The 15,176-nt window shown below is 39.2% G+C and overlaps 1 protein-coding gene across 10 annotated transcripts in view; it reads left to right on the top strand.

Moving 5' to 3' along the window:
• LOC311618171 (ankyrin repeat domain-containing protein 26-like) overlaps nt 1–14,811 on the top strand; it is a 91,424-nt gene extending 76,613 nt beyond the window's left edge. For 8 of the 10 annotated variants that reach the window (XM_084875511.1, XM_084875510.1, XM_084875508.1 and 5 more), the window contains 3 exons: nt 152–380; nt 5,318–5,363; nt 6,921–7,161. In XM_084875511.1, coding sequence (XP_084731637.1) covers nt 152–380; nt 5,318–5,363; nt 6,921–7,057 — 412 coding nt within the window. In that variant the 3' untranslated portion in view covers nt 7,058–7,161. Of the gene's footprint in view, nt 1–151; nt 381–5,317; nt 5,364–6,920; nt 7,162–14,256 lie in introns of those variants that run through there. The other 2 variants (XR_014794251.1, XM_084875509.1) reach the window with 2 other exon arrangements.
• The last annotated feature ends 365 nt before the right edge of the window (nt 14,812–15,176 follow it).

The raw sequence follows: 15,176 nt of genomic DNA, 5'->3' as shown, positions 1-15,176 counted from the left end.
TATACTTACTTATAGTAGGTCTGCTCTGACACATTTTCAGTGTTAAAATCTTGTTTCATGGGAAATTCCATTTACTGTTGTGGCAACTTAAAAAAATATAAGTCACTTAGGGGAAAGGTGAGTACTAAGCATTTGTTTTCAATGTTCACAGGACTAACGAGAGGCTAGCGGAGATCAGCACTGAACTTCTCCTGCAGAAACAGCAGAACAGGTTTTTAGTCAGTGTTCCTAATATAAGGCCAGTCCTGGAGACACCTGGTGTTGGAAACTTTAATAATAGTTTTGTACTCTATGGTCATTCTACTCCTAGAGAAAGCGTGGTGATTCCTACCTCAAGTCCACGGATTTCAAACAACAGCATAGAGGCTTACTTGATCAAGGTTTGTTATTTATCTTTTTTCCTTTGGGTTTCAGATTTTTGATACAATTCTTACATTTAATTTGGTGAAATTCTGAGTTGTTTAATTGACTAATGCATACTAAGTCAAAGTCTTCATTATTTTGCTTACGTAGAAAGGAGACAAAAATTTTACTAATTTTTTTAAGTCCCTAGGGCTCTCATTTTCAAGAAATACCTATAGTTAACTGTAATGAATAAATGTGACTAAAGTGATACATTTTAAATTTCTTGAAAAGCTGCATTAAAGTTTTATTTTAGAAATTAAATAGTATTGCCTAATGATGCTTTAACTTACTTTCTAATGGGTTTTATTTTGGTGATGGTTCTTAACAATTATTAAAGTTTTGCTGCATCCTGGTTTTTTCACCCCTAAGCATAAGTGAATGATTGACATCCAAGCACTTATCCATATATGGATGTAGTTATTTAAGAAACTGAGATAAATCCTCTTATGAATTAAATAAACTTATAACTCTGAAAGGATTGATTTCTATTATTAATTGAAAAATTTTGTCATCTAAGGGAGAAAACATTCTTAATTGCCATTTTACTTAGGGCATTTTTATTTCAATTTCTATCAAATGTGTTGCTGAGCAGTTGTACGTTTTCTATATAGTTAAATTAAAATATTTGAATGTTAAATTTTTTAAATTTATTTTTTATCTGTGAATTTTTAAAATGAAGTTTACTTATGTCTGAATACCTTGCTAACCCTTGAATGACTGATGATTAAGATGGCAGTGATAGGGAGTCTTGAAATAGCAACTAGTTTTCATTGTGTGTCGTAGTTATTAATATATCCATTCTTCATCTCATTTGTTGATTTCTTTAGCTCCAGAATTTGTTTTGTTAGAGGCACCTCGCACAGATACCAGAGAGGGGTTACTGGACAGCCCCGAGCCAGTGGGAGAGGACTGTCCGCAGCCTCAATCCCTGTCTTCTCATATAAGTTAATTAATACGAGAGACCTTGATTGCATTGTGTAAAGCCACTTTATTAAAATAATTAAAACATGCAAAGCAAATTAAAGAAGCAAAGCAAACAAGCTTATACATCTGTCTTATGAAGTGCAGATGGGTTCTCCGATAATCAAAGAGTGAGTTGGGTGGGGGTCTGAGGTGTTATATACCCTCCTGTCTATAGATTTAAAAATTCCTTTGCTGAATATTTTGCAACAGGTTTATTCTCAATGTCCCATTTTACTTTGTTGTGGCCTTCCCGGAACCCATGAGAAGAACTTTATCTTGCCAAGCCTTGAGACTGCTGGCTTTTCTGCTTAGGGAATAGAGCTGCCCTCTTTTCCTTCCTCCTTCCCCCTCCCGCCTTTTCTGCATTCTCTCCTTAGGGAGGTTTTAAAAAATTTGCTCTCAAGTGTCCTTGGCTAGAGAAGATAATGGCTTGTTATTTACAAGCTGGCTGCACATTGCCCTCAATGTTTGGCCTTGTTTTAACTTTCCTTTCTCAGTTTCCATATTCCTCCTGCCTTGGAATGCTGTAACAGTTTGATTCTTTTGGTAGTTTTCATCTCTTTGGGAAAGTACTTGTGTTCATTAATTTTATTTCTGAGCTCATTAAACTACCTTTTGAATTTGTTTGTATCTCGTTGAGTTTCTTCATGACTGCTATTTTGCTTTCTTGTTCATTTGTATCACAAAAAACCATCATTTTGAGTTTCCTTCCGGAGAGTTGTCATTTTTTTTCTTTGTTAGTGTTACCTTGTTGGTGAGTCAAAGTATAAGAGGTTTAGCCTTGGTTGCAGGTGCCAGCAGCAGGTGTGAGTATCAGGTGGGACCCTGGTGTTCAGGAGCAAAGAATTTTCAGTAACCACCAGAGGCTCGCCCCGATGACAGCGACTGGCACTCTACCTGGGTCTGGTGCCCCCACTCACCTACTCCATCATCCTGCTGCGGCCGATGCCCACCATATTCCACATTCTGCCGCCTGCTGCTGATGCCCGCCATGTTCTGCGCGTCTCCCCTGGTGGTCAGCGCACGTCAATAGCGACTGGCTATTTGGTTGTTCTACCATTTGGTTTCTTTGCATATTAGGGTGTGTGTGTGTATATATATATATAGACTAGAGGCCCAGTGCACAAAATCCCTGCACGGCGGGGTGTGTGTGTGTGTGTGTGTGTGTGTGTGTGTGTGTGTGTGTCCCTCAGCCCAGCCTGCACCCTCTCCAATCTGGGACCCCTTAGGGTTGTCCAATCATCCATTTAGGCCCAATCCCACTGGGTTGGGCCTAAATGGCTGGTCAGACATCCCTCTCACAATCCAGGATTGCTCACAACTGCCCTCCCCTGCTTGTTCACTTACTTTGTTTTCTAGATTCAATTGTTGATAGCTATGTATTTATTGCCATTATTTGTTCATATTTTTTTCTTCTCTTAAAAGAGACCCTTTAACATTTCATGGGTCTTTGCTTTTTATCACTTTGAATATTTTTGTGTCAGTCCCTTCTGACTTACAAAGTTTCTGTTGAGAAATTAACTGATAGTCTTGTGGGAGCTCTCCCTTGTAGGTATTACTGCTTTTCCCATGCTGCTGTTAAGATTCTGTATTTGACTTTAAACTTTTTCATTTTAATTATGATGTATCTTGCTCTGGGCCTCTTTGGGTTCATCTGTTTTGGGCGTCTGTGCTCTTCCTGGATTTCTATGTTTAGTTCCTTCACCAAGTTAGAGTTTTTTTAATTACTTTTTCAAATAGGTTTCAATTTCTTGCTCTGTCTCTTCTCTTCCCAGCACCCCCATTATGTGAATGTTTGTAGGCTTGAAGTTGTTTCAGAGGCTCCTTACACTATCCTCATTTATTTTTTAATTTCTTTTCTGTTCTAATTGTATGTTTTTTGCTTCCTTGTACATAAACTTTCTGATTTATTCTTGGCTTCATCTATTCTACTGTTCGTTTCCCTATAAATTATTATTCTTCATTTCAGTTAGTGTATTGTTTGTGGGGTGTTTTTTTTTGTTTTTGTTTTTTTTGTTTCCAGGTATTATGCTATTGATGTTTTTCCTAAGGTCATTGAACAACCTTATAACCTGTGTTTTTAATTCTGCATCTAGTAGATAGCTCATCTTCATTTTGTTTAGTTCTTTTTCTGGAGTTTTATTCTATTCTTTCATTTGGGATTTTTTTCTCCTCACTTTGGTGGCCTCCTTTTGTTTGTGTCTATGTACTAGATAGAGCTGCTACATCGCCCAAGCTTCGTAGAGTGGCCTAATGTAGTGGGTGATCTGTAGGGCCCAACTGCATAGCCTCCTCAATCCCACAAGCTGGGCACTCCAGGTGCACCGCCCCCCTTCCTTTTGCGGGCTATGTGTAGTCTCCTGTTATAGTTGGCCTTTGATTGCTATAAGTGGGAGCGATTTACCCCCTGGCCTATCAGCTGCAAGGAATGGCTGTGACCACCAACCACCACGAAGGATTAGCTGGGTAGGGGCCCACCCTACTGGGCAGGTCTAACTTCCTCAGGGCTCTGGTGCCAGCTGAGTCCACCTCTTGTGGAGGTGGTTGGGTGGTGCTTCGATATGGTCTGAAGCTGTCCACTGGTTTTTCTGGTTCTGGGGCCTTATTGGAGGTGCTGGCTAAGGTTAGCTGCCACCCATGTCCTACCTGGGACAACACAGCATGAGTTACAAAGCAATCTGCAGATGGCTGGGTTTGGAGGTGCCCAGGCTGCAAACTAATACTGATTGCTGCTAGTACTGTGTCTGGGGGTCACTTAACAAAGAGGTACATGGAACACTGAAGCTAGATGCTGCTTGTTTGAAAGATTTTAGGAAAAATTTGTAGCATAAACCAAGACACGGTATTCATATGGAAAAGCCACTGGGAACAGCTTGGGTGGCGCCACATGTTGGTTTTGGGGGAGTTTCAGTGGATCACCAGGGCACACAAACGGTGCAAGCCTGGTTGATGGAGCCTCAGATATAATGCCTGCCCTCTCTGTCCAGTGTGGGGGAAAGGGATGTCTTAGAATAGGAACAATGGCCTCTGCCAGCAGTTTTGTCTGGCAGAAAGCTGTGCTCTTGCCCTGATGCCAGAAAATTCAGTTCCTCCTCATATGGAGCTGCTGCCACAGCACTAGAGTTCAGAGGCTGTGAGTCCAGAGTAAGTCTGTGCATGATCCCTTTAAGAGGAACTGCCTGGGACTCCCAGCAGCCCTCAGTCTCCCTCAGCCACAATCCCTGCTGGTTGTTATAGCCAGACGTTATGGGGACTTTTCTTCCTGGAATTTGAACCCTGGGCTGAGGTACCTGGTGTGGGGCTGGGATACCTCACTCCTCAGGGGGACCTTGGCAGCCAAGATATCTCTGATGATTTTTATCCTCACATGTGGGTGTGGGACCAACCTCTTTCCACTGTTCTCCCCTCCTACCAGTCTCAGTGTGCCTTCTTGTTTAAATCCCTAGTTGGAGAATTTTCATTCAGATAGATTTCAGGCAGTTCTGAATGATGGTTGTTCTGTAATTTTTTTTTTGTAGTTTTGATGTGGTTGTAAGAGGGTTCGAGTACCACATTTACCTACACTGCCATCTTGCCAGGAAGTCTCTGATTAAATTTTTATAAAGGGAAGTTTTTCTAAGAATTTCAAAATCATGCATTATGTGTAAAATATGGCTCGACATGTTTAAACTTCTTTGTACTAGTGAGATCATGTTTATTCAATAGATAATTATTAATTATACTTTTTATCAGATTAATATAAATAGCATTACTAGTACACATTCCTGTTTTCCATTATCTAAAATTATAATAAGAATTTATTTTATTTTAGTTATGTGATTATTTTTCTATTTATATAATCCCCAAGTTAGGTCTGGTCTCTAAAGGATACTTTTCATAAGCTATTTATCATTCCTATAATAATGTATCATGTTTTACTTAAATACAACAAATATTTGACTTATTTCAGATGCAGCAGGACTTTGAAAAAACTCTAACTAAAGAACTAAAAGAAGGTATGTTGCCAAAATTTAATTAAATTAGATAGCATTGATTTCTGAAATAAACTGTAAATAGTAAGTGGCATTTGTTTCCATGTTTGGGTAACATATACTGCATTAAATGTTTTCTTATACATAATGAAAATGTAAAAGCACAAATATTCATAAGGAAGAATACACTTATTCTGCATTTATTTATCACATTCCATAGATTTTTAAAAATCTCAGAAGTCCATGTATCTCTTTTCATTTCTGGCTCTTCCCTTCCTTTCCTCTGCCATCCGTGTGGAACTATCAACCTACACACTGAAACTGTCAGATAACTGGGCTTCATCCACTTCTCATGTTTTCGCTAGTGATGTGATACTTAGTCAAGCAGTTACAGTTCATATAGCTATAACCGAGGGGCGACATTTAGATCTCCAGTCATTGACTTTGTCATTGGTTTACCTTTTATCCTCAGGAAAATCCCCAGATTCCTTTGCATGGAGTAAAAATACCACAATCTATTTAGTTCTTGCCACATAATTCAGTCTTATTTTTAGAAGCTGCTTACCCTACTCTGCCCTTTACTCTTGCATCTAGGCAAACTGGACTACTTATAATTCTACAGTGATCTTCCTCACCTCTAATCTTGGCATCTGCATTTCTCTTTCTGGCAGTTTTTCCTTATCCTTCAGGTGTGAACTTACAAATCCCTCTACCAAAAAACCAACAAGAATGACACAAACCTGGGATGTCCCTTCTGTGTGCTCCAATGGTGCCCTGTCGCCGGAGCCAGCCGGCGATGTACCACACCTAAATGAGGGGGTGAGGATGAGAAAAAACAGACAAGAACAAAGCTGGGAACAGGAGGACGGAGTCTGGGTTGACTGCCGTCCCGAGTTTATTTCTTAGCTCGTTTTTATACAGCAAAAGCAGGGAGGTACAAGATACAGGCCAGCAGATAAATATCTACTGACCTTTAGGCTAAGTATTTACCCAGCACCACATCTTTGTTTCTGTACATAAGCAGAGAATTGTTTCCTAATCTACACGCAAGCAGCAGGTTAAACGGTATATGTTATTCTTTACAAAGGTCAGTAGTATTTTTACACTAACAAGCTGCAAAACAAGCTGACAGCACATTCTCATGAGAGCTATGACTTTTGTCCTACCAGAGCTGTGTCCACCAAGAGACCCCTGCTTTCAGGGCAGCTCCGAGGAAAAAGTCCCCTGTTTTCAGGGAAGCTCCCAACACCCTGTTTGTTTTTTTTTCGGTACATTTTGACTCTGAATGGAAACTGCCTACTTAAATGTCTTTTCAGTTTGACTCTGTCATCTTTGTCTTGTAACTTCAGCACCTGTCATATTACCTTAGTGCATAGTGTTGAATAAATGAATGAAAGACAAGCAAACTAGAAACTTTCATAGCCACAATATCAACCAATTCAGTGTGCTACCATTGGAAAATTATATTTCATAGTAATCTTGTGTTATGTACTATAGTCATATATAGATGTTTTTATTCTTCTTAACACTTTTACTTAGTTATAGTTTAGGTAAAGAATATAATTCTTTCTTTTTTTCCAGATGCTGCTGAATTTGAATCTGAATCCTATAGAGCTTATCCTGTAGGATCAGTTGATCAGTCAAATTCATATCAAGACTTACTTTTGAAAACGTCACGAGAATATGTACAGATTTTGAAGAAAAATTATATGATCTGAAACATAAATAGTAAAAATGTATTTACTGGACTATTTACAAAGCATTTTTATTATTTTCCATTAAACACATATGAAATCTTTATTAAAGAAAAATATTTTTGGATCACATTTGTGTGATGAAAATTTATATAATATTTTAAACTCTATTTCTTGGCATCTAATTAACTTTTAAGCAGGCTTTGTAGGTTAAAGCCAGCATTGTTGAGTTTTACATACTCAAACTATCAGAATGCCAACTCTTTGAACAACACTCAAACAACCAAGTTGTCATTCATACTCTAGCTATATAATTGACAGCTTTTGTGAATTGTGAATTTTTCAATTTTATCTCTATATTTGGTCCTAAAGATTTAGACAGACATTTTTATATGTGCTGCTATGGCTACCATCAAAGTTTGGATATATTACCATTATTATAGACTTATCAAATATCCTACCTAATAAAAGAGTAATATGTAAATTAACCATCACTCTGCTCCAGCCATGCCCACCAGCCATGCCCACAAGCCAATCAGAGCGAGTATGCAAATAAACCCAACCAAGATGGCTACAGCATAGAGAGCAGGAGGGAGGCATTTCCCTGGCAACAGAGGAAGCCAAGGTTTTTGCCTGCACTTGCTGGCCTAAACCTTCACTCAAGGCTACAAAGTTTCAATGATAGAAGGTAAACAAATCCAAACAGAAACCGCTGCCACCATGGAGCAAGCAGGAGGCTTGGCTCTGCCCCAGGCTACAAAGTTTCAAATGTAGAAAGTAAATATATCCCAGATACCAGGGTCTCCGCTTAGGTCACTGGGGGGGATGACTAGCCTGCAAACCACCACAGGCCCCTCGCTAAGGCCACCCCATGCCCCAAGGGAACCCCTACCCTGATCCGGGACACCTTTCAGGGCAAACCAACTGTCCCCCACCTGTGCACCAGGCCTCTATCCTATCTAATAAAAGAGTAATATGAAGATTGACCATCACTCCAACATCACTTCCTCCATGTGGTCAAAGATCCTGCCCCTATGTGGACACAAGATGGCCAGCAGGAGAGGGCGGTTGGGAGGGACCAGACCTGCAAGGGAGAGCATTTGTGGGTGATCAGGCAAGTAGGAGAGGGCACTTGGGAGGCACCAGTCCTGCAAGGGAGGGAAGTTGAGAGGGACCAGGCCTGCAAGGGAGGGCAGTTGAAGGCGATCCATCCTGCAGGGGAGGGCAGTTAGGGGTGACCAGGTTGGTAGAGGAGAGAAGTTGGGGGCAAATGGGCTGGCCGGGGAGCAGTTAGACATCAATCAGGCTGGCATGGAAGTGGTTAGGGTGTAATCAGGCTGGCAGGCAGAAGCAGTTAGGAGCAATCAGGAAGGAAGGCAGTTAGGAGCAATCAGGGAGTCAGCAGTCCTAGATTGTGAGAGGGATTCCAGATTGGAGGGGGTGCAGGCTGGGCTGAGGGACAATCCCCCTCCTTCCCCCTTGCACGAAATTCTAGTGCAATAATATTATCATTTATGTGAATCAACTTTTTGGTCTCTAGTGCAATAATATCATTTATGTGAATCAACTTTCTGGTCTTGATAAAAATCACTTAAATATTTGACAGTTATCATTTCCTAATACTAATATTAGGAAAAAATTCAAATTAAGTATTTAGTAATGTCTTTTGAGGGAATTAATGAATTTTTAAAGTCATCATATAAAAAAACTATATATATAAAAGCCTAAGCAACAGAACTAAAGAACAACTGGTTGTTATGACACATGCTGACCACCAGGGGGCAGAGGCTCAACACAGTAACTGCCCTCTGTTGGTCAATGTGTTTCCACAGCCAACCTCCCATGGTTGGCCAACCTCCTACAGTCCCTCCCATCAGCCAGCCAGCCCTCCCATCAGCCTCGTTCAGGGAGAGGGTTGGCTGGTCAGCCTCCCCCAGTCCTTCCTTCCCTTGGCTGGCCAACCTCCTGCAGACCCTCCCCTGGCCAGCCAACCTCCTGCAGTCCTTCCTCTCAGCTGGCCGGCCTTCTCATTGGCTTCAATAGGGGGGCTTGCTGGTCAACTTCCCACAGTCACTTCCCATGGCCAGACGCTCTCCCACCACCAACCGGTCCTGATCACCATGCACAAATTTCTGCACCAGGCCTCTAGTTATTATATAACAGGTCTTATTCTCCAATCATATGATGCTTGCTTCATGTAATATTTGAGAATATGCTGCTTATATATCTCACACTTGTTTAGGGCATTGTTACAGGGCTTTGGGAATGGTTGCCTTTGTTTATGTATTAAAGAATTCATTAGAAAAACGTTTTTAAAAATCATCTTCACCTGTAAAGTGATTAACATTGAGTATAGATAATGCCCTTCTGTTCTTATGTAAAAAAGTCATTTTGTTTAAATATTAATATTCTTACTTTCTGTGAAAAGTAACCATTTAATTCATTTTGTGTAAATGAGCTAAACATGTTGATTATAGTGCTATGATAATTATCAGAACAATGCACTTATTACCTATTTTATTAATAACTAAACATATATTCCCAGCTTATCCAAAACATGACATAGAAGCATAATATTAAGCAATTCCCAAATATGTTTGAAATGTAGCTATCTGAGGAATCATATCTAGACTACTCAATGGACATTTGTACAAAAATTAAAATTATTTTGGGTTTTGTTTCCTAGTGTTTATTCAATTAAGAAAGAATTGACAAATTCCTGACTGTAAAAAAATCTGAAAAAGTATAAAGGAATCTGTTTTTTTGTTTTGTTTTTCACATCATGTAGTTACATAATCTGCTCTAGTGAGGGATTATGCAACTGAGAAACCAAGCACTTCTGTCAAAACCAGAAAATTAAAATGAAATTCATGTTTCAGAACTTTCCTACCCAAATGCATTTAGTGTAGTAAGAGAAAGGTGGCTTGTGAATATGCATTTTTATATAATTCTTTTTTCTAACATTGCTAAATTTATCATTATTTGAAGCATTTCAGTGGTTTAAAGTACTTGAAAATTTGTGACATTGAAATATAAAAGTATTTTAATGTTAAAAATTCATATTAAATAATGAATATTTGAGTTCTACAAGGTATTTAATTTTACTTATTTTAACCTCAAGAATATTTTGGAAAAGAAAAAAAAGGATATTACTCAGAGTAATACCACTGTTTCAATTTTCCACATCACCTTCCAGACTTCTACTTATATACATGCATTTTTATAAATCTTCCTTTACATGTTCTTATAATTGACTTCTGAGTTCTTTTCCATGATGTTGATATAGCAGAGTTCTCTATTGTTATTTCCATTAGTTGTACAACAAACTTTTTACATTACAGAAGATTTTGCATTTTAATTTTCTACAAATTGATTTATATAGTTCCTACAGAAGTTAAAATTCTGTAACTTACAAATGATGTAATTTGGTGTATTTAGATTTCTTTTTCATCTCTCTTTCATGCTTTACTTACATTAGCTATACCACTTATTACATGGTTTGTGATTACTATCAGTTACTAAGTATTCTTTGTAGACTATATTGAGGCAAAGGCTACAAGGAGTTTTACTTATTCTTTCTATACCTGAGACTATAAGTAGAAGCTTAGTAAATATTTGATATAGTTTGAAAGCTTATATTAAGTAAAAGCTTAGTAAATATTTGATATAGTCCACTTATGGTATCAGAATATAAATCTGATCATCAGATTTAAATCTAAAATACTGAACATCAGAATATAAATCTAAAATACAGTGTGTAGCCCCAGCCAGTTTTATGCAGTGGATAGAGCATTGGCCCACAAACCAGTCAAAGGCACAAACCTCAGTTGCAGGCTCTATCCCTGGCTCTGGTCAGGGAGTGTGTGGGAGGCAACTTATCCATATGTCTCTCCCTCTCCCTTCCATTCTTCCTAAAAATCAATGGACACATACTCTCAGGTGAAAATTAACCAAAAATAAAATACAGTGTGTAACTTAATTTAGTTTTTGGGATTATTGGCATACCACTTGTAGTTTGCATATACTGTGGTGAAAAGTCATGTCTCTCTTGTCTCTCTCACCTCAGATCTTTCTGGGTACTAAGTGTTCTCTAAGGAAGCCACTGTGCCCACAGGGAGCAGTTAATCCCACCAATGTAACATCTGTCCGTTTTTATTGGGGAAAATGAACTAGTTAATTCTTCCAATAACAAAATTTAACTGATATGAGCACTTACTAAGTATATTTATATTTTTATCTCCACAACTGAACATTTCCCCAAATTTAAACTTTTATCTCCCATAGAATGTATCAAAAGTTTTTCTGCCACAGGTCCCTTGGTTGTCACAAACTGCCTTTAAAAACTAAGAGTACAGCTATTAATCTGCTTTTTGTCTAAAGCAAACTGGATGCCTACATGAACCCTCATTTCTCTGTTTAAAAAAACTTTTTTTTATTGATTTCAGAGAGGAAGGGAGAAGGAGAAAGAGAGAGAGAGACAGAGAGAGAGAGAGAGAGAGAGAGAGAGAGAGAGAGAGAGAGAGAGAGAGAGAGAGAAATATCAATGATGAGAGAGAATCATTGATCGGCTGCCTCCTGCACACCCTCTACTCAGTATTGAGCCCACAATCCAGCCATGTGCCCTTGACCAGAATCAAACCTGGGACCTTTCAGTCTGCAGGCCAGTGCTCTATCCATTAAGCCAAACCGGCTTAGGTGATATTAAAATTATTTTAAAATTATCTATAAAGTTTGGGAAGATTAGTGGTATTTATCTTTAATTTCCTTAATGGTTAATAATTACTTTGAACATCAATGGTCTAAATGCACCAACTAGAAGACAAATTGTCAGACTAGGTCAAAAGAAACTCAACTATATGTTGTTTATAAGAAATTCTATTTAGTATGGATTAAGGGAAAAAGATAAAAATTACACCAGGCTAACATTAATCAAAAGAAAGCAGAAGTAGTGTTTCATTTTTTTTTTATATATTAACAGTTCTCTACTATGGAAGATGAGGATACCTTTCTCCCAATATATATACTTTCTCTTCCCAACCTCCTAAAGTTTAACCCATTTTGGTTAAATTTAGGTAAATATTAAACACAGTTGTGGCTGACACTTGTTTTCCAACGTACTAGCCATTCCTTCTTCCTCTGTGCTATCCCAGATTTCCTCATTTTGTTAGGTGGCAGTGAGCAGGCCCCAGGATAGACACCATGACTACTCTATGGCTTCCCCAGTGTCCATACTGGTGGGCATCGGACCCAGTTCTGGCCAAATGAGATGTAGAGAGAAGTTGGCTGGGTTTTGAGATGGATTTTCAACTTCAATGGAGACAGTCTGCTGCAGGAGGCCTCGTTTGACTCCACACCCTCCCTTCCTGCTTGGGGCACGGCTGTTTGAGGGTGTAGGTCCATCTCGGCCTTCTTCCAGGGTTTTGTCACCATCTCATTTAAGCTGTGCAGTTTGGGCAAGTTATGTTTCTGTTCTGTCTGTTTGCATGAATGGATGCTCCATTCCGATTCTGGAAGCAGCCTTAGTTAAATACAATTTATGATGGGGACATTATGGAAGTAGAGTTAACTACTAACTTGTATGTTATCCATGTTACAATGGACATTTTCTAGGTTCTTGGTCAGCAAACTGCGGCTTGAGAGTCACATGCGGTTCTTTGGCCCCTTGAGTGTGGCTCTTCCACAAAATATCAGGGCCTGGGCGAGTCTATTTTGAAGAAGTGGCGGTAGAAGAAGTTTAAGTTTTTAAAATTTGGCTCTCAAAAGAAATTTCAATCCTTGTACTGTTGATATTTGGCTCTGTTGACTAATGAATCTGCCACCCACTGCTAGGTGGTTTTATTTTAAGTTATACAGTTTTTTTTAAGTGTGCATAGCTTAATTATTCATGAATCAATTATCATTTAAACTAAGCTACTTAGCTTTGGACGAGGCCCTTAGACAGGAATGAGGCCCTTGTTTCTGTACTTACCATCTTGACAAGCATAATTCTGGGCCTCATGCATTGGTCTTCTTGTTCTCTGACATTTGAAGAATCACTAGTTTTTTAAATCAACAGGTGGAAACTTTTTTTCCTCTTCTACATCAAAGGGATTTGTTTTTACTCTCATGTTTGCTAGTAATGTCAGCATCAAAAACATGCTGGCTCAAGGTATTAGATTTATCTTAATGTCTGGTCATCAAGAGATAAAGAAAATTTATAAATATCTAATGCTAACCATAGATCTAAACGTTTATATTTGTTCTGAAATTCAGATATGAAGATTAAAGTAAAACACGCACATTTAAAAAACAAAATAGAAAAAGAAAAATCTAACAGAAGTGCATAAAATGAAAAATGAAATGTCAGTAGATCACTGCTGTTGCTGGTTATAGTGCTTTTATTGGTTACTGCTGTTGCTATAATATACATATACCACAATTTCTCAATTTCTTAACATTAGATAATACCACTGACTCCCTGTTATGAAAGATGAGGAATCCAGGAACTTTTACTACTTTCTATAATACTTCATTTCCCTTACCTTCTGTTTATCACTTTTGTAAAATTGTGTTATCATTTTGGTTTTTCTGGGTAGTTACCTTTAAAACTCTAAATAATGTAGTTAAACCTCTGTGTCTCAATCTGTCAATTGCAGCTCCCTTCGACATAAGATTATACTATCCACCTGTCTTACCTGTCCTTTGCTGGTAGGGTCAACTTTCCATTATGTTGAGGTCTATAACATTTACATACCTTTACTATAATCACTTCGATTATTATTTAACTAGTGGCCCAGTGCATGAATTCATGCGCATTGAAAGGAAATTAATTAGAAGAAATATTTTAATATTGCTATTCACCCTTTCTCTGTAATAAAAGTGTCAAACAAATTCACAATGGACAATGACAGATCGAAATACATGTGCAATTGGCACCAGCAAGAGCTTTATATGTATTGTGCATATGCAAACAACTTAGCATTTTACAGATACAGAATAAACTTGCTTAATTAATCTGCTTTTTTACTTAGCTAAACTTTTTCCAGCCCAGTGAAGTACCCCAACTTCTCTTTCAGTTGTCAGCAACAGAGCAGTAAATATCAACACAAAGCAGATTATTATTGTAGATCATGCAGGGAGAACAAAGGTTAAAATATTTAACTGCAACAGTGTTTGACTATATTCTGCTCAGTGAGAAAACCTGAAGTCATTTTCAAGGTCCACCATTTCTTACTTTTTTTCAGGGTCAAGTTTCTAAGCTTTCTAAATGTCCGTTTTCTGGCTAATGAGAAGAAAAAAGGATTCCATCGAGTCTCCCACCTACCTTCTCCAGGACTTCTGTGAAGATCAAATGAGATGAGGCATGGGAAAATGCTTCACAGACACTTGGCTAAAGTGTAAAATGTTTCCACCTGGCTATGAAGCAAGCCATGTCCCTGGGCTGAAGAAACTCCAAGGAGGCTAGTCACTAGGGAGAGGAAGCCAGGCGTTGCTATGTGATGTCATTACTTGGAGGGACACCTAGCATATTAGCTCGTTGCTCCTTACTGCTCATCTCACTACTCTTTAAAGATGCCACAGAGGTGGGAGAGGCTCCTGCCACCGCTGCTGCACTTGCCAGCTGTGAGGTTGGCTTCTGGATGAGCAGAGCTCCCCCTGTGGGGGGACACTAACCACCAAGGGGCAACTCTTGCATTGAGCATCATAGCGACCTGGACCCCATGTGGGGGCAGGGCCAGCGGCCCACTGCCCCTCCCCATGGCTGGCCCCACCTCTGATCAGCCCCCACCACCCCAATCGGTGAACAGTCCATCCCCCCAGTCAGCTCTGCCCCTGATTGCCCCACACACACACGCACCAATAGAGAGTGGGCTGCTGGCCAATCACCCACAGACCCTCCCACTAGCCAGCCCGGCCCTGCTTGGCCCTGATCAGGGGTGGGCCAGCTGGCTAACCTCCCACCATCTCCTCCTCCCAACAGGCCCCACCCGTGCACAAATTCGTGCTCTTGGCCTCTAGTAGTTTTACAATGTTACAAATAAAAGGAAGCTGGTAAAGATCAGGCAAAGCAAAGTCATGACCAGATGTTCTTCCTTTAAACTTTTTTTATTTCCTTTTTTCCCCCTTCCATTCTTCCTTACTTTCCTTCCTTCTTTTCTTCATT

Source organism: Pipistrellus hanaki, assembly GCF_964339955.1.
Source record: "Pipistrellus hanaki genome assembly, chromosome: 1".
NCBI lineage: Eukaryota > Metazoa > Chordata > Mammalia > Chiroptera > Vespertilionidae > Pipistrellus > Pipistrellus hanaki.
The sequence above is the reverse complement of the archived record's forward strand: the minus strand, read 5'-3'. Positions and strand labels throughout refer to the sequence as shown.